The sequence below is a fragment of the Papio anubis genome, chromosome 15, assembly GCF_008728515.1.
Source record: "Papio anubis isolate 15944 chromosome 15, Panubis1.0, whole genome shotgun sequence".
Lineage (NCBI taxonomy): Eukaryota > Metazoa > Chordata > Mammalia > Primates > Cercopithecidae > Papio > Papio anubis.
In genome coordinates, this window is record NC_044990.1 from 17943582 (window position 1) to 17967061 (window position 23480).

Here is a 23480-nt window from a genome sequence, read left to right on the forward strand (position 1 = left end):
TTGATGCGCTATGAACCACTTAATTGGTCTGGAGACCTTAAGTTAAAAATCGATCTGAAGATCAAAGGTTACCGTAACATTTAACTCTTCTACCAATTCATCAAAACATCCAGTTGCTAACCCAGAGTAGCTTACTTAGCCAGATATCTCAAAAAGTATTAATAACATCTCCACCTATCCAAAACATGACCCCAAATCAGGAGGTTAAAAACTAGTAGCCAGAACATATAAACATCAATGCTTCAAAGATACAAAATCCAGCCGGGCATGGTGGCTCATGCCTGTAACCCCAACATTTTGGGAGGCCGAGGTGGGAGGGTCACTTGAGGCCAGGAGTTCGAGACCAGCCTGGCCATCATGGTGAACCCTGTCTCTACTAAGAATTACAAAAATTAGCCAGGCATTGTTGTGCATACCTGCAATCCCAACTATTTGGGAAGGTGAGGCAGGAGAAACACTTGAGCCCAGGAGGCAGAGGTTGCAGTAGGCGACAAGGAAAAAAAAACAGGCCGGGCATGGTGGCTCATGCCTATAACCTCAGCACTTTGGGAGGCCGAGGTGGGCAGATCACGAGGTCAAGAGTCAAGACCATCCTGACCAACATGGTGAAACCCTGTCTGTACTAAAAATACAAAAATTAGCTGGGTGTGGTGGCACACGCCTGTAGTCCCAGCTACTCGGGAGGCTGAGTCAGGAGAATCTCTTGCACCTGAAAGGTGGAGGTTGCAGTGAGCTGAGATCACGCCACTGCACTCCAGCGTGGTGACAGAGTGAGACTCTGTCTCAACAACAACAACAACTCGGGAGGCTGAGTTGGGAGAATCTCTTGAACCTGAAAGGCGGAGGTTGCAGTGGGCTGAGATCACGCCACTGCACTCCAGCGTGGTGACAGAGTGAGACTCCGTCTCAACAACAACAACAACATAAAAAAGATACAAAATCCTCAGAAAAAAGGACTGAAGATTGTTCTTTCATAGTATGATTTTAAAATGATTTATGATCTTTACAAAGGGCACAAATTAGAAGTGAGAGAATAAAGAGAGACAGGTATCAATAATGACTGCAATGAATAATCAATAACTGTGACATAAAACAATTGCAAAGCAACAACAACAAAACCAGAAAGAACAAAAAAATTATTTCAGTCTTGATTTCTCAGTACAAGGGCAACAGCATTCTACAAATGTCTGCAGCTCTCAGGAATGACTATCTGACAACAGAGCTGCTAATGATAAAAAGGGGCTTCTTTATCTTTTATATTTTATATATTCTGGCTGAAATGATGGGAAACAATATAATGGTTGAGAACATATAATACAAAAAATAATTAGAATGAAACAGCTCAATTTCCTAAATGTCCTTAAGTATTTTACATTGAAAAGGCAAACTCAGGTACATATTTTTTTCTTTTTAAACTAATAAAAGGACAACATTGAAAAAAAATGAAGAAGAATCTTTAAAAAAGAGACTAGCATATTCTCCCCAATAGTTTTGTAACCATATCTCAAGAAATCTTATTTCCCACAGGTTTTCTAAGAGATTTCCTTTTTCCCGCAATTGCTTGAATTCCCCTGCTATAAATCTCTGCGAGCCACTGAATGAAGCTTTACAAAGGCATAAATAAAAGAGTAGGAATGAACCACACTGAAATAAAGCCAAAATAGACTTGAGAAAAAGAGAATGTAGAGCATGTTTTTTCCCCATCTATCAGGGTATCTGGTTCTTTAAATGATTACCCTGACTTGGTTTTGTAATTTTTTTTCTGGGAGGTGGTTAGGCCATTAGTCCTTTAACGAGTGATGCCATGATTCTTGGCAGGACATCAGTGGCCAAATATATACGGAAACATGATGGCAGCTGCTGTTTCTGCGATCAAAAATTCATAGTAGGTTGTCTTTCTTCCTCCCTCCCTCCCTCCCTCTCCTTCCTTCCCTCCTTCCTCCCTTCTCCTTCCTTCCTTCCTTCCTTCCCTTCCTCCCTCCTTCCTTTTCTTCCTTCCTTTCTTCCTTCCTTCCCTTTTTCCTTTCCTCTCATTCTCCCAAATTTTTAACCATTCAATAGATGGCAGATATATGACATGCCAGTAAGAATCATGTCTATCTTATTCACAATTTTATGTTTGTGGCACAAATTTTGATGCCTAGAATGTGCTTAATATTTGCTGAGGAAGTAAGTGAATCTATTGAACACCAAACACCAAGCTAGGCACCAAAGTTGAAAAATCCTATCCCACAGGTTCATCTGGGACCTGCAAAGCTGTGCTTAGGGAAGCAGATCAAATTGAATCTATGACTGTACAAAATGGGGTCCTTTTTCCCAAAGCAGGATGAGAGGTGTTTACTAAGTTATAAAGTAGAAATGTTCCCGCTCTGATTTTGATAATGTGGAACGCACTGGAATGGGCAGGTTGAATGAACGTCCCTGGAAAAACGTGGCATTCTCCCTACTTCCAGAGTAAAGGCAGAAAACTCTTTATCTGATGGAAAGCGGCCCCTAAGAAAGGCTGAGTAACCAGAAAAGCTGATTATTGTTGCCTTGCGGGTGCCTGAACACTTTGCTCAGTCATGTCATCACTGGCCAGGGTGGGCTCCCTTGGCCTGCGGAAGTTTCCCTGCATCATTTGGAGCCAAGTTCCTAAGTGGCCCCATGGGTTCCTATCCAATTTAGGTCTGTTGAATTCACAGCAGCTGCCTGGCTTTCCTGTCATTCTCCTGTGCTACAGTTCTGGGTGAGGAAATCCAGGCTCATGCTGGACCTTCTAAATGACTTCCAGTGGCTTGGATTTAAGTGTCAAAAGTTTGGAAATATTCAGTTAATAGTCATTTGGGAGGTGGACATCATTGCTGCATTAATGACCTTCATTTGCCTACATATCAGTGCATATTCAATACCTTACTATTAAGCAGCCTCCCAAATAGCAATCTCATAATGGAATAATCCATTTACTCTAAGCAATGACCAAGGCATCAAGTGTTACGAGTCTCTTCCTGAGCTGAGTGACAGACACTTGAACTGCTGCTCTCTGCAAACACTTGCTGCTTGAGTCAGGAGAACCTTGCTCTGGCACACAACTCAGATGCCTGCAGAAACTGTACAGAGCTGCCTGGCCCGCCTGAGCAGGAAGCAAAAAGTCCACAGGAGTTATAGGAGCCTTGTAACTTCTGACCAAAATGAAGCTAGTCATGTTAAATGTCACAGAGACCAATAGCAGGTTACCTCGCTTGAGAAGCACCCACTAACACCAAGAGCTCAAAATTTTTTTAAAAAATTATACTTTTGTTTGCGTTTGTACCCAGTTGACCTAGCCAGAAATTGCAAACAGCTTTTTCTCACGTATGATTAGATTTGAGAGGCGAGACAGCATGAGTCAGGGGTCAAGAGCTAAAGGACATGTGTCCAAAGAGATGTGGAACAGTCACTGTTCAGATTAGAGTAGAAGAGATTTCTTCCTTTGATTGAAAATTGGAGGAAACAGACTCTCATCTTTATCAACACTGGGAGGCTCTGAGTTTCGAGTTTATGGCACTGCTCTTAAGAAGCCAGCAGCATAATTTCAAGAACAGGAACCATTGATGGCTTCTTAATCAAATTAAATAGCAAAATGAAAGCAATAATTACTCAAATTTACTTGGTAAAATAGCGAGACAAATTAATTGAAACACTACTTTTGATCACAAGGATATAATTAGAGAAGTCTTTGGTGGATGAGAATAACTCTGAGGCATGAATTAAATCAATTGGATAACCTGATTATAAAGCCCTTATGCTTAATGTGTAAACGCAAACTCACTGTTGTGGAATGTAAAAGGCAGCATAAAGATTGATCAGCAAATCTGCATTTAAATGGTCCTGTCCAACTGTAAACATTACTGGGCTTTTATTATGTGCCAGATGCTGTGACACTATGTATTCTTATCACTTATACTGTTTTATTCTCTCAAAAAGCAATAAATAAAATCAGCATTGTTAACACCTGCCACGACTGACCCTCTGTCCACAACCACAGGCTGCACTGATGGAAGGACCACAGGCAGTGAAGTCTGACAAAAGAAAGAAAAGACTAAAATGCCTTTTCTCCTTTTTATCTCATCTTCCTCTTACAAATCCCACTACTTCTCAGTAAAATCAAGTCTTATAAAACTCTAAGTGCATCTAAGCTGAACCATAAGAAGCACGTGGCATTCCCTGGCAGCCATTATCCCTTTGAGTGGACACATGACAACGTTGGCCCAATTAGAGTGAGGAGAGAGATGCTGAGTCCATTCCTGGGGAGAAGCCTGTCCTCTCCTTTTGGCATGAACAAGGATGTTTAAAGCCACAAGTGCCAAACACACTTACAACCATGGGGAGAACTAACGTCAAAATGAAGCCAGTGTACAGATGGCGCATGGTTACAGCCAATCTACAGACAGTTCTTCCTGAACATGTCCCTGGAAAACACCTTTGAGCTCCTGGGTCAGTCGTCTGTAGCTGACCTTAGCTCCTGCCTTGCTATAATAAGAGATATCACATGTCTTCTTTGCTTTGGCCAGTTTGAGCCAGACTTTTATAACCTACACCTAAAGCATTCTAGTCTATACAAAACATAATGAATGTTTGTTAAGCAAGGCAAAGTACGAAACAAAAATACTTTTCTATACAACTAAGGACAATTGTTTTTCAAAGTATGCTCACTGACCACTTGCACCTAAATCACATGGGATACTCGTTTAAACCACAAATGAAAGAATTATGCAGCCTGTCTGAACTCTTGTTTCTCTGTTTTAAAAAATGTGTGGATTCACACCTACTCCTTGCTGCTTCATAAATTAGTGTGATCCAAAAGTAAGCAGAGTAACAGTCTTTGATTTGTGAAAGTGAATACTTTTGCAAGATTGCTTCAGAGCCCTGCAGGTAATAAAATATAAAAATGCTGAAGAAAGAATCAATAGGATTATAAAATTGTTTTTAAGGCATATAAAAAAATTCTCTCCAATTCTCCTTCCTAAGGAAAAGAGATATTTTTTTAAAGCAGGTTTTGTTCAGATTCCTACACATTATACTACAACTACATATGTGAGGTTTTTATGAAATCCTTCTTGCCTAACTATTACTTACATTTTTGAACCCAGTTTAAATGTTCTGACCTTGGGAGGCTCTTCCTGCTCTCTTAAATTAAATAAAGGATTATTTTGTACCATGGCTGATACTTGGAATTAAAACCTGTCCAAACAGGGAAGCAGTACATAAAGTAGCCTCTTTCCTGACTTTTCCTCCTGCCCTCTCTGCAACCTACCTCTCCGTGTCACCCCAAACCATACACAGACTCAAACCCTTTACCTACCTAAATCCTCCAAGGGCTGAGAGCTCTGCCTGTACAATACTTCCTGAGGAATCTCCCAGGTGAGGTCAGGTGCCCTTGAAATATGAGATAGCAACTAAATACAAGTCCAACTACTTTCAGTTGCAAGAGTAAACGGGCCTCAAACATCACCCAATATGGAAATAAATTACTGTGTGTCAGTGAGGCTGGTCGTTCTTAGGGAAGGCCAGCTGCAGGGATGACTGCTCCACAGACTAGTTTTTCTGCCCACCTCTACCCCTGCAGGCTGCTCACTCCTGCAGGTCCCCATTGTCAGAGGGGGTTGCCAGAGGAGGGAGAGCCAGGAATGTGTGGCCTCTCCCTTACGCATAGGGTCCCTTCTTCCCCAAGATGCCTCTAGACTCACTGATCCAAATGAGCCTAAGCCTTCGCTTTCCATGCCAGTGTCAGGGGTGGGGTGACCAAGGCTGAGGCACAGTGCTTCCCACCTTCCTTCCCACTGCCCGCCCAACAAGAAAACTGTAGTATATACACAGGGTATTAGGGTAATTGGATAGAGCTGCTCAGTGCAGAGTCTTCAGTTGTCCTGGGTCCTGACCAGTTGCCCTGAGAGCTGCAAGGATCCATAAATGAACACAGCTGAGAAACGTAACCATTTCTGGCACACCAGAGGTATGCTTTGCCTGAGATCAGGGATTGTCAAACCGTGGCTCCACTGCTTGTTTTTGTAAATAAAGTTTAATTGGCAAGCAGCTAATAAACATGAGAAAATGCTCAACCTCACTTATTATCAAAGAAATGGAAAACCACAAGGAGATACACCCTGTCACACCAGTCAGAATAGATATTATTAAAACGTCAGAAAACAACAGATGCTGGCGGGGCTATGGAGAAAAAAGAATGCTTATACACTTTCGGTGAGAATGTAAATTAGTTCAGCCGCTGTGGAAAGCAGTTTGAAGATTTCTCAAAGAACTTAAAAAAAAAACAAAAAACTACCATTCGACCCAACAATCCCATTACTGGAGATATATATATATATACACACACACACAAAAGAAAATAAATCATTCCACCAAAAAGATTCATGTACCCCATATGTTCATCAAAGTACTCTTCACAATAGCAAGGACATAGAATCAATCTGAGTGTCCATCAATGGTGGACAGGATAAAGAAAATGTAGTATTCTACACCATGGAATACTACACAGCCATAAAAAGGAATGAAATAATGTCGTTTGCAGCAACGTGGATACAACTGGAAGCCATTATCCTTAGTGAGTAAATATAAAACCAGAAAACCAAATACTGCATGTTCTTGTTTGTATTAATAAGTGGGAGCTAAACACTATGTACTCATGGACATATATATGGCAACAATAGACACTGGGGACTACTAAAAGGGGAGGGACAGAGCAGGGCAAGGGTTGAAAACTAACTCTTGGGCATTATGCTCATTACCTGGGTGATGAGATCAATCGTACCCCAAATCTCAGCATCAAGCAATATACTCATGTAATAAACTTGCACATGTACCCACTGAATCTAAAATAAAAGTTGAAATTATAAAAAATAAAATAAAAATAAACTTCTATTGGGGCCATCGATCTTTTCTGCAGAGTTAAGTAGCTGCCATAGAGACTATATAACTCACAAAGCTGAAGATATTATCTGACCCTTTATAGAAGTGTTTGCCAAGCTCTGGTTTAGACGCACCAACTAGTGTGGAATAATGTCGCAAGTCAACCACAAGTTCCATTCTAGCACCCAACACTTTTCCTTTCTAACATATTTCACATTTGTATTATCTTTTTGAACATCTGCCTCTCTTGCTAATTTAAGTTCCCTGAGGGCAGTGAATAGTGTCATTTTTTACTCATTGCTGATGCCACATCCCCAGCACCTAGCCCATGGGCTGGTACATTATAAGCACTCCATAAATATTTGTTGGCTGACTCATTGAGATAAATGCACTATTTAAATAATCTTCTATGTAGGAGCAAAAGCAATTATTTCCTTCAGGATGCTCCAGATCAGAGAGTAACAACATATCAAAAACAGCACACCAAAAAAGAGACACGTATTGCGCAATAGGAAGGGCATGAGCTTTAATAACATTAACATTTCACAACCCTTGGGAGGAAGAAGTGTCTACGTGCTGTCTCCTTTGCGAAGAGGCAGAAACAAACTCGGATTCTCAGAATCCTTGAGGCAAGGTGTGGCAGAGGCAAGCAGCGTGTTTGCTGGAGCCATCTTAACCAAGAATGTTCACTCATGACCTCACCCTGAAGCTCAGCAGGGACCCTCCCTATCTAACTTCACAATTTGTGACTTCACTAAGTCACTGGAGCTCAACTTTCATCAGTGTTCAGGGGAACAGTAATGATTTTTAAAAGGTAGAAAGCATAAAGAGTGTAGTGGGATGGGCCAGGCAGGGTGGCTCATGCCCATAATCCCAGCACTTTGGGAGGCTGAGTGGGGCAGATCACTTGAGGTTAGGGGTTTGAGACCAGCCTGGCCAACATGGTGAAACCCTATGTCTACTAAAAATACAAAAATTAGCTGGGCCTGGTGGTGGGTGCCTGTAATCCCAGCTACTCACGAGGCTGAGGCACGAGAATCGCTTAACTTGGGAGGCGCAGGTTGCAGTGAGCTGAGATCTCTCCACTGCACTCCAGCCTGGGCGAGAGAGTGAGACTTTGTCTCAAAAAAAAAAAAAAAAAAGAAAAAAAAAGGAAAGTGAAGTGGGATGGGCTACAGGAGATAACTCTATGCCACACTTTCTCTTTAGGTCTATCTTTTCAAAGAATAGATAACAGAATCCAAAAAGATAACAGTAACCTAGAGAAACAGACCTTGATAAACCCCAAAAAACTTTCGCAGTGGACCTAGAACTCATTTTATCTGTGGATGATGCCAGTTTTTTTTTTTTTTTCCTCATCAACCAATCTAAGGAAATTTAGAAACACATGATCAGAAATGAAAACAACTTTATAGTTTTTTAAATTGCCAGAGTGGTTTTAGAGTGTATACTAACATTAAAAAACTATTACCACTAGTAAAGAGGCAAGTATTTTTCTTTCTTTCTTTTCTTTTTTTTTTTTTTTGAGACGGAGTCTCGCTCTGTAGCCCAGGCTGGAGTGCAGTGGCCGGATCTCAGCTCACTGCAAGCTCCGCCTCCCGGGTTCACGCCATTCTCCTGCCTCAGCCTCCCGAGTAGCTGGGACTATAGGTACCTGCCACCTCGCCCGGCTAGTTTTTTGTATTTTTTAGTAGAGACGGGGTTTCACCGTGTTAGCCAGGATGGTCTCGATCTCCTGACCTTGTGATCCGCCCGTCTCGGCCTCCCAAAGAGCTGGGATTACAGGCTTGAGCCACCGCGCCCGACCTGTAAACAGTTTTATACTGTTAAACAAAATAGTGAGAGGACATTGCTATGGACTAACCTCCCCGCTCAGGCTGGAGTGCAGTGGCTGGATCTCCCCTCACTGCAAGCTCCGCCTCCCGGGTTCACGCCATTCTCCTGCCTCAGCCTCCCGAGTAGCTGGGACTATAGGCACCTGCCACCTCGCCCGGCTAGTTTTTTGTATTTTTTAGTAGAGACGGGGTTTCACCGTGTTAGCCAGGATGGTCTCGATCTCCTGACCTCGTGATCCGCCCGTCTCGGCCTCCCAAAGTGCTGGGATTACAGGCTTGAGCTGCCGCGCCCGGCAAGAGACAAGTATTTTTCAACGTTCAGTTTGACATTCAAAGTTTTATTCTGTAATGCTGGGGACGTACAAAATACTGAGGTGCAGTAATGAAAATAGCAATAACAGGACCTGAACTTCATTATAATCTGCTAATTAATATAGCAATACACAATAACAACAGGTCAGCACACACAGGATCATAATCAAGTTGAGGCCTGTGTTGAACAGCCAAGAATGCCTCAAACGCCAGGGAAAGAAAAATGCCAAGCACTGTATTAAAATATCTCCCCTAGACACAGTTTGCTTTCCAAAAAAAAAGTTGGCAGTCAGCTTTGCACGCCAGCATTTCAGCATTTTTTCCCCTTCTCTACATTTATGGCAATCCCAAACTAAACCAGATTTAGGAAAGCCTTGTCATCAAAGAGGGAAGAATGCTAAAAGGAAATCTCTTATTTGTTTTATCCATGCAAATTAGGTGGTATTTAGAACAGTCTTCTGTACCAGAAGAGCCAGTATTAATTCGACAGAAGTAGGGCGGTTGTCATCCATGAAGTCAAATAAAAATTGCTTCATTTTTTCATTTTCAAATTCACAGACCTTTGATACTTTTTTCTGTCCCTTTTTCTCAGAATCCAACAGAAGTTTTTTTCATAGACGTTCTAACATAAAAATTTAAAATTAATATTTGGAATATAGTAATACTGCTATTAGACCAATTCCCTCACAATTTTTCTACTTAAAATATTTAATGTAAAAAGTAGATGTCTAAGTTAGTAACTGACTATGTACTAATTATCAGAATCTCAGTCTGTCCATCCATATAGTAGGGGAAAATATATTTGCTATCACTTGATAGTGATGGGCTTCAGGATATGCTACCCTAAAATGCAGCACCTTGGCATTTGAGAAAGCAGCAGAAGCAGGAAAGTCTCTCTCACATTCCCCTGCTGCCTTTCTCTCCCAAAGCAGGTCATAAAACCTAGAAAGGATGATCTGACCTTCTTCTGAAGCAGATCATAAGACCATCATTGGAGAGATGCTCTCACTATACCCAAGAGAGAGGAATATTCTTACTTCCGGCAATATAAGGACACAGAGAGGAGTCTGAACAAACAGGTCTTGCTAAGTTCTATAGTTTATTACCACTAGATAATACCCTGTTTGTCCAGTCACACTTCTCCACAACAATCCACTTCTTCATTAAACCTAGCATAAAAAGTATACAGGTTTACCTGCTTCTCCAAGTCTTCATTTCTTTATGAGGGGTCCCGTGTCATGAAATTTTTATTTTAAATAAATTTGTATGCTTTTCTCTTGTTAATCTGCCATTTGCTACAAGAGCCTTAGGTTTGAATCTAGCAATGGGGAATAGAAATGCATTTCTTTTCCCATACAATGCTAAGTGTTTTATGGGTTCATATTCTTTGATCTAGTAATACCAACTCTAGAAAAAGATTCTAAGAAAATATTCAGTAGGAAAAGCACTTATATTCATTAAACTACTCGTCATAACATGTCTTAAAACAACAGACACTGAAATAGACTAAATGCCCAGCTAGAAAGAAATAAGAACGTGGTTAAGTAAATGGAGGTTTATCAAGCAAGTGAAATATTACCCAATTATTACAAATTAAAAGGATGCAAACCATGGAATATTCTGCAAAATATTTTATAGAGTGCAACATAAGTAAGTATGGTTACAAGTGAAAACTACCTGAAATTTTCTTATTAGTCTGCAGAAAAACAAATTTGTGAGTTAAGAGCCCTTTATCAATATGCAAACTCTCACCCAATCATCACATTTATCAGAGTGGCACCCGACTTTCTGTTGCTGGAATCCCTGCGGTCTCCCAATGAGCTTTTCCCATTCTTTCCTTGTGCCTTTGGTGTACTGTATTCCTCACCTGCAAGGTGCTTCCACCTAATCCTGATAATCCGTATGTAGCACTTTGTTCAAGACCGAACTCCATTCTCACCTCTTTGACAAAGTGGCCTTATTAGACCACTGATGTGAAATTGCTTTGAATTGCTTAGCTTGTATTATCATTTCCTTGACTGTTTTGTTGCCGCCTCTTCTCAGACTGCAAATTCTACAGAATTATTTTTAGCCCATGCAATGGGTAAAACATACATGATTTTGAAAAATGAAGTAATCAGTGAGTATAAACTCTTCAGGACAGGGGCCATTTCTTATCTTTGCATCTATGATACTCATCATAGCACTCAGCAAACAGTAGATTATCAATAGCTCTTCACTAAATAAATGGATACATTTATACTGTTACACGTGACTTGCTGGCTGTAATACCCAGATAGGGTTTTCTCATCTGTCCCCTTTCCACTTTCTGCTTCTGTGAAACATCAGATAAGGTTCTTTTTCTAAAAGGAGTGCCATCCATGAAGAGAGCTTACCCAGGTCAAACTGGCCAGAAGTGTAGCCACAGGTCTGCCGGACTTCCTCACTGTCCCAGCCCAAGGGGTAGAGAGCACAGCCAGCACCAATCAACAAGCCTGCAAAGAGATAAGAAGAGGGCTTTACCAGTGCTTCTCTGCGTCACTAGATAAAGGTGGTGGGATCAATATTTAGCAATAGAACAAGACTGTAGCGTCTGCTTTTTGGACAGCACCAGCCACAACTCTTTTAAGCAATCTAAGGTCAGTTTGCCTCCAACAACAATTTCAAGTCAGCTTAAAAAAAAAAAAAACACTTGACAGCTCAGTTTGGGTCCAACTTTGCCTTTTAAAGCATTAAAAGCCTTGCAAATCCTGTTTAGGTAATACATTCAGAAGCTTTTTAAATCATTCTTGTAAAAAGCCAACCAATTCCACCATTAATCCATGCAAACAAGTATTTCAAGAGCAAGCAAAAGTTCCTAATAGGTTATAATTTCTTATTCATTATTCTAAATTCATCATTCATTATTCATTAGATTTTTGTTTCCTATTTAAGGCTCAAAATAGAGTGTTTCAGTGTTGTCAAATTTTGCCAGGGGCAGAAAGAACATAGAGTTTCATGAATGGCCTCAGCACATTCATCAAACCTCAAACCTCTGAACTGTCCTGCCCATTACTGTGCGATGTGGAGAATCACTGAGCATCCACGCATCTCAGAAAGACTCAGGAAGACAGACATTTATTATAATCTAAGTACCCCTTGCAGCTAAAACCAAAAATTTTGATGACTAAACTGAAGAAAGTGACGGTTTTATCTTAATATAAATTAAGTTATCCTGGCAGCACTCTCTGAGCTGACAGCTTTCAATTGGTGAGTCTTTAGTTTGCATCAAAGCCTCATACGGTTTTACAAGAAGCTAAATGAGATTTAAGCACTCACTATTTGAATTTGTGTGCTAATCTGAAAGTGAGATCTTGTTGTGTCAATCACAGGTGTTATCAACACCTGTGAGTACCACAAATGTGCTGAACCCATAGGACCAACAGATAGGTAGTCTAATGTGGGGGAAGTGGCTTATCAGGTGCTGAACAAGAGAGACCCCTAAATGAGAAAATCTATTAATATGGTAATGTGGAGGAGGATGGCAGGGCCTAGAATGTATCTACGAGAGGAGGTCTTCAATATTTCTGCACCACGTCCCTTCCCGGCCTTCTTTTTTCCTTTTCTTCCCCACCCCCATCACCCCTGGTGGATAAATTGAGCAGTAGTAATCCATACAAATAATCTGCTTCCTCACAGGTAACTAAGGGAGAGCAAGCTGCTTTCCATCCCTGTCCTCAACCACTCTGTGGAGCTCTAAGGAAAGGCCTCCCTCACCCCCACACCCATCCTGATACGCTTCCTACCCTGGTAATGCTTTCCCCAGTCTGCCCCTTGGTCGACATGAAGGGCCTTCTATATGCAATGCACAGGGCCATCTACTTGTGGGAGTGCTAAAAGAATCATTGAAACTGTGAATCACTAGTCCCAGGATGTCCTATATGCAACTGCATAAATATGAATTATGTTGAAGCTGAAGAATAATCTAGAAAGCAGTTATACAATCTTTTGCTGACGAGACAAAATATCCTAGTGGCCAATTTCCTTAGGCTTTTTCCCTTAGGATAGAATGTATAGCATTCTAAAGACAACTCCAAACTAGTTTTAGGCACCATTAAGTAAAGAAATTATGAATGAGGATGCCAAGCTTTGTGTAAACTGAATTCCATGAATGTTTAATAAACAATGAGGTATCATGTCTGTGATACTCAGGTCTTAATAGGAAGCACCAGTTTCTGAGAAGATCCTGTGAGCAATTTTTTTTAAAGGATGACAAATACAGAAAGGCATCTGGACAAAAAGTATTTAAGTGCAAGAAAAATGAAAAATAGTAACATTTAAGCCAGGGGGCCCCAACCCCTGAGCCATGAACCAGTATGGGTCCACGGTCTGTTAGGAACTGGGCCACAGAGCAGGAGGTGAGCAGCAGGCAAGCAAGTAAAGCTTCATATGTATTTACAGCCATTCTCCATTGCTCACATTACCACCTGAGCTCTGCCTCCTGTCAGATCTGCAGTGGCATCAGTTCTTTTTTTTTTTTTTTTTTTAGACGGAGTCCCGCATTGTCACCCAGGCTGGAGTGCAGTGGTGTGATCTCAGCTCACTGCAACCTCTGCCTCCTGAGTAGCTGGGATTACAGGTGCCTGCCACTGTACCCAGCTAATTTTTGTATTTTTAGTAGAGACGGGGTTTCACCATGTTGGCCAGGCTGATCTAGAACTCCTGACCACAGGTGATCCGCCCGCCTCAGCCTCCTAAAGTGCTGGGATGACAGAACCACTGCGCCCAGCCTAGTATTAGATTCTTATAGGAGCACGAACCCTATTGTGAAATGCGCATGCAGGGGATCCAGGTTGCACTCTCCTTATGAGAATCTAATGTCTGATGATCTGTCACTGTCTCCCATCACCCTCAGATGGGACTGTCTAGTTGCAGGAAAATAGGCCCAGGGCTCCCACTGATTCTACCTTATGGTGAGTTATAAAATTATTTCATTATATAATCACAATGTAATAATAGAAATGAAGCGTACACTAAATGTAATGTGTTTGAATCATCCTGAAACCATCCTCCTCCATTCAGTCCATGGAAAAACTGTCTTCCATGAAACTGGTCCCTGGTGAAAAACAGGTTGGAGACTTCTGATTTAAGCTATCAGTAATCTCCTCCTTACCTGATAGACAACTAAATGAAAAACAGTGTTATTTGCTAACGTTCTTTTCATTACAAGTAAAAACTATGTGCCATGAAGTCATGAAAACACCTAGTTTGGCCCAGTCTTATGCTCGTCACTTTGGGACACTAAATAGAAAGGAGCTTACATATGGAAGGAACACTTAGAACAGGGGCTCTCCAAGGGGCAGAACACTTGGCAGAGTCTTTTGTGGAATTCTCAGCTGTTTTGGTGATACTGCAACCAGGGACCTTGGTTTTAAAAATCACCCACTTTCTTTTTCTTCCTTCTCTCCCCTCTCACCCCTTCATTCCTTCCCTCTCTAGACACTCCCCTCCAACAATGCATGCTTATCTAATTATGCTCTTGCTCTTGAAACAAACCAGGCTGGAGCCCCATGGCAGAATCCTCCCACTTAGGAAGAGTCCACCACTAGCCCACCATCATCAAAGTCAAGATAATGCCAACCAGACTTCCGGACAGGCAGTTACCCAAGATGGCCGTCAGAATGTGAAAATAAAATTTAACAGAGTTTAATTGAGTAAGGGTTAAAAAAATTCACAAATCAGGCAGCCTCCAGCATCATGGCAAATTCAGAGAGACTCCAGGGATACCTTATGGTCAGAGCAAATGTATAGACAAAAAAAGGAAAGTGACATACAGAAAACAGAAGTGAGGTACAGAAACAGATGGACTGGTCACAGCTTGGTGTTTGGCTTATCTGAACATGGTTTGAACAGTCAGCAGCATATGCGTTGTTGGAAGTATGGCTGCTGGGATTGGCTGAGATGCAGCTATTGTTACAGAAGCACACTCCTAAATTAGGTTTTCTACTAAGTCTACCTACTAAGCCAGGTTATGGTTCATCCTCAAGAACTTACGTATGGAAGTATGGAGGTTTTCTCAGACCATGTTTAGTTCAATTTAACGAGAACAAGATACACAGACCGTGCACCCTGCACTACTCCTGAATGTCTCCTATACCAAGTTTCCCTTTAAAAGCCCTATGGTAAATTTTAAAATGTAAATGGTGTTTAGAACACTAGATTGCCATCTTCTCAGGTTGCTGGTTATCCGATTAAACCTGATTTTCCTCCCACCAAACTTTGTCTCTTGTGTTCTGTCTGGCTTTCTACCAGCAAGCAGCCAAACCTAGGGTGGGTTACATTACTTTGGTTTTCTTTTGTTTGTTTTGTTTTGTTTTTTTGAGATGGAGTCTTGCTCTGTTTCACAGGCTGGAGTGCAGTGGCACGATCTTGGCTCACTCCCGGGTTCAAACGATTCTCTTGCCTCAGCCTCTTGGGTAGCTGGGATTACAGGCGCGTGCCCCCACGCCCATCTGATTTTTGTATTTTTAGTAGAGACGGGGTTTCACCATGTTGGTCAGGCTGGTCTTGAACTCCTGACCTCATGATCTGCCTGCCTCAGCCTCCCAAACTGCTGGGATTACAGGTGTGAGCCACTGCACCCAGCCACATTACTTTGAAATGTAGATTCAACCATATAAATTAGGAACAATTTTATACACAGGAAATTTGTGGTACATGTATGAATTTTTAAAATATACCATGAACATAGGCTCACATTTTTAAAAAGTTGTTCAGTGGAGGGCAACTAGCTTATCTGAATTTTTATATTAATATTTATGTAGTTCTTGTTTTGTCATCTGCTAGTATTTGCTAGCAGGAAAGAAACTGCAGACTCCAAAAATTTGAGAAAGATTTCTGGGAGAAAAATGTATGTTACAAACTATACGATCAGGCTAATTGGCTATCGCAATTATTAGAATATGTAGGTAGACATTTCGGTGGCCTCCCCACTAACTTGCTACCACTGTATGTTATGGTAAAAGGGAGTTTCAGATCAAATTTGGCCAAATATGCAACAAACGTTGATTAGTAAGCTGGCACCAAAAAGAGTCAGAAGACCAATTCTGTAAGCTCAGTGAAATCCAGTGACCAGCCCCCATGACCAACACAACTCCATCATATAGTCATTGCAACAAGGACCTCACATGAAATTTTCAACACACAATAGACAACTATGAGACAGCTCAGGGAAACTTTAAGTCAGATCAGGCCACAATATTTTCCATTAAATGGAAGCGGAGAGGGAGCACAGGTCCAAAGAGAGAGAGCTAAACCTGGACTGCCCCAAGCAGTAGCCAATAGCCGCAGGTAGCCCCTTAAGTTTAAATGTAAGTTAATTAAGATTAAATACAACTCAAAAATTCAATCCCTCAGTTGCACCAACTACATTTCAAGTGCTTGACAGCCACTTGGCACTAGTGGCTACCATATTGGACAGCGTAAATCAGACCATTTCCATAACTGTAGTTCTACTGGAGGATGGCTGTGCTAGATATAAGACACATTTTAAAAGAATGCTGGACTTGTCAGATTCTTAGGCCTTAAGCCTAATAGTGCTTGTTAACAATCAAAATCATCACTGCTCTTTAAAATTCTTCCTTTTAGGTAGGGCTAGAGGCCAGGAAACTATATTTCATACACTAGTGGGAGTTCTGGGTCATACTGTGTCAATAAGAAGCTCTCATGTGGAATATAAAAGATAAAAGAGATAAACTGGTATTCCACATTCACACCTGCAGCCAGGGGCAAGCCTTTCTGCAGACAGACAGTGACATTTTGGGAGTGATTTCCAGGTGTCCCCCTCCTCATCACCCTCTAAGGGTGGATTATCAGCTGTAGCTTCTGTTGATCCCAGCACTTCCTGATTTCCTGAATTCTTCAAAGCAGCTTCTCTGACCTTCACTTTCTCAGACCTCTTAGTAGGTCTACAAAAAACGTTAAATCTCTAGGCTACATCCCTTCCTGCTGGTAATATCTAGAGTTTATTTCTCTTACCAGTCAAACTCTGGTACATGCCCACTCACACAAGGGCAGAAGAGCCAATACTGGTCTTAACACCCCACCGTATTTCTTGAACATCATCCATTTCCTTAATTAAAAATTATCTGTAAACACAATTTATGCTAATTATTAAACTTCTGGGGCAAGTATAGATCGTATTCTAAAGCTTGGCCTTTAAGCATGTCTGTGGTATGGTCTTTGGTTAGGAAATGAACAGGCTAACTAACCTCTCCTGAAATGTAGATTTCTGAAAAGGATACTTCGAATGTTAACTAACTGCCTTTTGGGAGAGGACTGAAGTCAACTAGCATTTTGTTGTCTATACTGAAGTACTGTTTTGCAAAGTAAAGTAGAAGCAATTAAATGTAAAACTGAGAACATCTTTTTAATGGAAGAAATTTGCCATTGTTCAGTTCCAGCAGTGTTAAATCTTAGCCTGCGTTGTGGAAATCAATGTTTGTTGGAAGCACCGTTTAGAAATCCCTGAATTAGATACCACTTGGGTATCATACAGTATGCAGAAATGGAGCCCAGAAAATTTTCTGGAATTTGAAGTAATTGCTCAAATGATGTCTTAGTGACCTGACAGATTTTAAAACCTCTAGTTGCCTAACTTGCTTCTATAAGTGGCTCAGTTAGAATCTCTAGCTTACAAGCTTTAATATTATTTGCATGGGTTTTATTAGACTTCTAAACCTTGTGGTTACAACATGGGCTTAATTTCAACCAAATTCCTTTGTCACTGCCATAAAAGACAACATAAAAAAAACTCACAGTATCACACGTTTTGGAAATTTGTGCATAGGAGTGAAAGTGAGGGAAGATGTTGTGAAGCAAGTCAGCAACCTGAGGAAGGTGGGAATCAAGGTGGGTTGCAGGAAGGGGTGTGAGGTCATGTGCAGCTACAAGCTCATTTGCAATTAAGAAGCAATCTATTTCTGCAACCCCAAAGATTTGCAACTTTTAAGGGGTCATAAGTCAATCACAAATTACTGCAAATTAGTTCAATCTTTAGTTTCTACCAGCACCTTGCTGCAATCAGCAATCTAGAGGCAAAAGGCCACGAGGAAGATCGTTTTTAAAGAGGTTTTAGGATTGTACAGAGATGCTGCCTCCTAAAAAAGAAAAAGCAATAATCCAACAGATGATAAATCTTAAATTTGGAAAAGTTCATTTTAATAATGCATTGACTACTACACCATTTCATCCTGAGTGCCCTGAGGTTTTGGGGCTCACCCTGTTCAAGGACAATTACAATATTTTAAAAGCCAAGTCAGTGGAATGACCTCTAAGAAGAAGCCAATGTGAATGGAAAAGAGCTGGCATAGATAATTTTAAAAAGGTGGGCAATGCTGCTGTGATGAAAGTCTGTTCTTTAGCTCCAAATGGGCCCTTGGGCCCAAACCTGAGCCTGGATACACTCTGGCCGTAAACCACCTGCAGGAGAGCTCCTAGTAGAAACTCTGTTCGATTTCACAAAATGCTAGAAATATCGGCCATGATACTAATTGCTTCTTTGAATTTGAGTGTGTGAAGTCTGAAGTCTGTAAAGAGCTCAGTGGTCGGAATAAGAACCTGGGGCTGGGAATTTTCCCTTCTGCAAAACTCTTTCTATTCAAACACAGTACTTAACACTTAGCCAGCGGACGATTAACATAACAATTCAGCTCCTGCCAAGAAGGCAAAACAAACCTCTAGTCAGCCAATGCCAGTTACTCTCCACAGGTGGTAAGAATAGAGTCCTCATGTTAAACTCATAAAGCCTTATTTTTCCAGGCCAATCTTGCAAGTTTTTAAATGTGATCTCACTTTTTTCCATGACTGTGGCTCCATTCTTTTTCCGCTGTTTATTATTTTTTTTTTTTTAATGGAATGACTTTTTCCACCCTTGGCCCCTTGAGTGGTCACACCAGTGTTTCCCATCAATTCATCTTTTATGTGTTTTGGATACTTTTATCCATCCTCCAGTTCCTTTATCTTCCTTTCTGTGGTAAGCACCGAGGGAAATTGTTTTCTTTACTGTTCTCATGAAAGCTGCTCAATCTTGCAGCCTGTTATCTGAACTTCTCTTTGGAAGAGGCTGGCATGTTTCCATCTCAAATTCTCCATATGCTAATTTATGTACACGAGTTTTGTCCATTTTCATCCCTAGATAATGGCCCCTTTACAAAATGTAAGAACAAGAAATGTAACAATAAAACAAATACAGTGGTGGGGAAGGAACAAGAGCAGGGGTCAGTAGTGTAATTCTTCAGACCTTGAAAACCCAAGGAGTACATTCTTTAGTCTACAGGAAAAAAAAAAGAAGGCTTGGTTGGGTTCTAGTAAACCATACCTCCTATCAAAGTGCTTTCTGGAAACCGAGGCACAGAGGATGTAAGAAGCCTGTCCAAGGACGCAGAGCTCAGATTAATACCGGGCCTCCTGGATCCCAGACCAGGCCTCTTTTCCACCTGTCATGATCCCAGTGCTTGGACATAAGTCCACTCCATGGTCACACACTCTCCACCCATAATCTGAGTTCAACCAGACACATATTGGATTTGACCACCATCATGTTTTACTAAGTGGGACTTAGCATCTCTAAGTCCAGATTTCTTGTATCTCTTGAATAATTGAAACATATGCCAATACAGAGCCTGCAAGTGGCTGGCTGGAGCCAGGTCCTGGTCATCCTGTTAACTGCTTGGGTGCCCTGGCCAGTCTCAAAGGCATTTCTGACTGGGGATCCCTGACTTACCACACCTACTACTGGTTCTTTGAATACATTTTGAGCTTTTTCATCTCTGGAAGTTAAATCCCTTCTCTCTGACTGAGACACTCTCACTGCTTGCTTTAATGTTCAGAAAATACTACCACTTAAGGTCTAGAAGCCTCAACACATTGCCTTTCCTGGTCATCTCAGCAATGAGCTATAGGTTTTGCCTCTCCTGGGAGCTGCTGTTTTGATGTACTCTCTACCCTTTAATTGAGGCTGACCATCTTACATTGCAGTTATTTGTAAGTATTACACGTCCTGGAAGGCCACACACTCTATGTTTACTTGCATCCAACTCACTCATTCACAATATTTGTTAAATATCAAATAGTAGTAATGTTATTTATTTAGTACTTTAAAATCCTCAGAAAAATGTGTTTTTGTACACATGTGTTTTTGAAGTCCAGATATCGGGTCGTAGTTATAGAATATATCGGCCGGGCACAGTGGCTCATGTCTGTAATCCCAGCACTTTGGGAGGCCGAGGTGCATGGATCACCAGGTCAGGAGTTCAAAACCAGCCTGGACAATATGGTGAAACCCCGTCTCTACTAAAAATACAAAAACTAGCTGGGCGCGATGGTGCATGCCTGTAATCTCAGCTACTCAGGAAGCTGAGGCAGGAGAATCGCTTGAACCCAGGAGGCAGAGGTTGCAGTGAGCCAGGATCACGCCACTACACTCCAGCCTGGGTGACAGAGCGAGACTCCGTCTCACACACACACAAAAAATCATTGCCCGTATTTAATAGGTGAAGGAAACTGAAGCTTGCACAAGCAGGCCTATGCTCACAAATCTACTCAAGTGGTAGATTTGACAAACATCCAGGTTGAGCCCCGAGCCAGTGCTCCTAACCCCTCTTCTCCAATGCCTCCCAAATCCCCAAGTGTTCACTATCGCATCTCTGGGCTTACTTTCCATAGCCACACATGCACTGAACCCTCTGTGTAAATGGGAAGGAGGCACGGGGCAGAAGATCAAGCCAGATTTCCAGTCACCATTTGTCCAAGACTGACACTGCTTTAGCCACAGGGAAGACTCGCACTGCTGCCTGTGACTAATGACAAGGGATGGGCTCTTGGAAACCCTGTAAATCCCTTTCCTGGGGATCAGCGAGTGAGAACCCCGGTTGTGAGCGCTGGCACACAAAAAGCTTCTGTCCAAAAAGGAGCACATGGAGCTATAAAGATGAGAAATGGGTTATGATCAGAAGGTTAGCCAAGGAAAGCATATCTTATTCAAACACTAAAATATAAAACAGAACTATGAAAATTTGATAACCTATCAAAAATATTTTAACAAATCACAATAAGGCTATTCCTTGGCTAAAAACATCCTGCAGAAGAGAGCATACTTTGGGTTTCCTTCAAATGTTTTTCAAAGTGGTGCCTTGATTCTCATGCTTCTCCTTTTTCTAATTCATGTGACAGAAAACACAAAAGACATGTGCAATATGTTATGCACCAAAATACTTGTTCCTTAGCTCAGAGCAAAAATTCACAAGCTAACTTCAGTCATGAGTGACTTGTCACTTTTTCTCTTCCTGGGGTCCTAGGCAATCCTTGGGAGAAAAAAATACAGTTGCTTCAAACAATGACAATTTGGGGAAGATTTTGCAATTGCTATGTGACAGTTTTCTGGGAAATTACATCTGACTGAAAGCAACACCTTTGCCCTTAGCAACCCCAGTAGATAAGGGCATCTCAATTCTACCATTTCACTTCTTTAGGACTCAGCTTTCCTTATCTGTAAAATGGGGGAAAATGCCTATCAGGCTCTCTTGAGATGGTTGCAAGGATTAAATGAGACAGTGTATGTAAAGCGGTAGACACAATACTTCACAGGAATAGTTCAATGCATGGTCTTTATCGTTAAACTTTAGACCTTGTCGTGCAGGCAGGGAGGGTGTGAGTTTGCTTAAGGCCAGTGTGGTTTTGTATACATTTGTCTGAGATCGAGTCCTCCTCTCTTGGAGAAGCTTCTCTTCTCAGATGGAATGCAGGGAGGGTCCCAGCAAGGACATTGCTGGAAACTGTGAGCCATGAACACTTGGCCCAGTCATAGAAACTTCAGAAAGCACAAGTGAAACAGCTGCAGCAGGGTGACCCTCACAGGAGTGAAGGATTAGTACTCTGCTACCATGATGAGAATGCTTCTCTCTGTTCCTTTTTGTTTGTTTTTAGAAACCTGGTCTCACACCGTTGCCCAAGCTGGAGTGCAGTGGCAGGATCATGGCTCACTACAGCCTCAAGCTCCAGGGCTCTGGGTATCCTCCTGCTTCAGCCTCCTGAGTAGCTGGAACTATAGGCATGTGCCACCATGCCCAGCTGTTTTTGTCTTTTAAAGGCACCTTTGGCCTTTCTGTGAGGCAGGTAGAGCCAGAATTGATTCACCCACTTGGTAGATGAAGAAACAGGGTCACACACTGATGGGGAGATCTAAGTACCATCATCACACAGATAACCAGAGGCAGGGCTGGGACACAAACTCAGGTGCTTGAGTCCTGTGATAGGAGTAGGAGCTTTGATTCACTGCCTTCACTCTGATACTGCTGGAAACAACGCTTAGTCCTGCAGCTACCCCTCCAAAACAAAAGAAATGCCCATTTTCACAGACCCTAAGGTGTCATGCGTTACATGGAGAGAAAAATAAAGACACAGTACCAAATTTCCAGAGTACCGTGGTCCAGTGTAGCGCTGCTCAGACGGATGTGCACAGAAACCGCTGGCAAGCTTGCTAAAATGCAGGTTCTGGTTCTATAGTTCTGGAATGAGGCCCAATGTCCTGCATTTCCAGCCAGCTCCTGGTAAGGCTGAGGTTGCTGTCCAGAACCACACATTGAGCCTCAAGGGTTGAGTGGAAATTGCACAAACTTTGATATCCATCATGTCAGGCCTGAATTCTGATACCAACTTTGACTAGCTATGTGACCCTGAGCTGCATGCCTTTGACCTCTCTGAGCTCAGTCTTTCATCTCTATAAAATAGAGCTAATGGTTCCTGTACATTTAGCATGGTACCTCTATCTTTAGCACTGTTATTAAATATAAATTAATGACTTGATAAAAATGCCAGGTCCAGAGCTTGGCATCTAATAGGGGGCAGCATATTATAGTTGTTTATGTCAATATTAATAAAGATATTACCGCTGTTTCAGAACGGCAAGTTATTTCATTCTATTATACCTGCCAATTTCAGATTCTTCATTAGCACCTACAGGTGTTCACCAGTTTAAAACAAACAAACAAACAAACAAACCAAAACACGACCTAATTAGAAGCAGAAGCTTCTGCTGTATCACTTGCTCACATCTTCACAACAAATACACTTGCTGGAACTAACCATATCTCTACAGCTAAGAGTTGTTACATTTCTTTTTATTCCCTCTAACTTGGTATTATGAAAAATTTCAAACTTACAGAAAAGTTGGAAGAACTGTAGAGTGAGTACCCATATACCCACCATTTAGGTTCTATGATGAACAGGTTTCTGAAATGTTTTAATCTCCCATCTACCTATGTTCCCACTCCTCTATTAATCCATAAATCCACCTTTTTTTTAGGGATGGGGGGATACTTGTCTTAGTAAGTTTCAGGCATCAGTATATACAGTTTCCTGTCATCATTCATACGCCATCCTCTTCTTTCTTTGGCGCAGGAGTCTATGCAGACCCTATGACACAGACACAAA

General features: G+C 41.5%; 1 protein-coding gene across 3 annotated transcripts in view; it reads right to left on the reverse strand.

Moving 5' to 3' along the window:
* Positions 1-23480, reverse strand: part of LHFPL6 (LHFPL tetraspan subfamily member 6) — a 261438-nt gene that overhangs the window by 24628 nt on the left and 213330 nt on the right. For all 3 annotated transcript variants that reach the window (XM_003913796.5, XM_009191815.4, XM_009191814.4), the window contains exon 3: positions 11408-11506. In XM_003913796.5, the coding sequence (XP_003913845.1) occupies positions 11408-11506 (99 nt within the window). The remainder of the gene's footprint in view (positions 1-11407; positions 11507-23480) is intronic.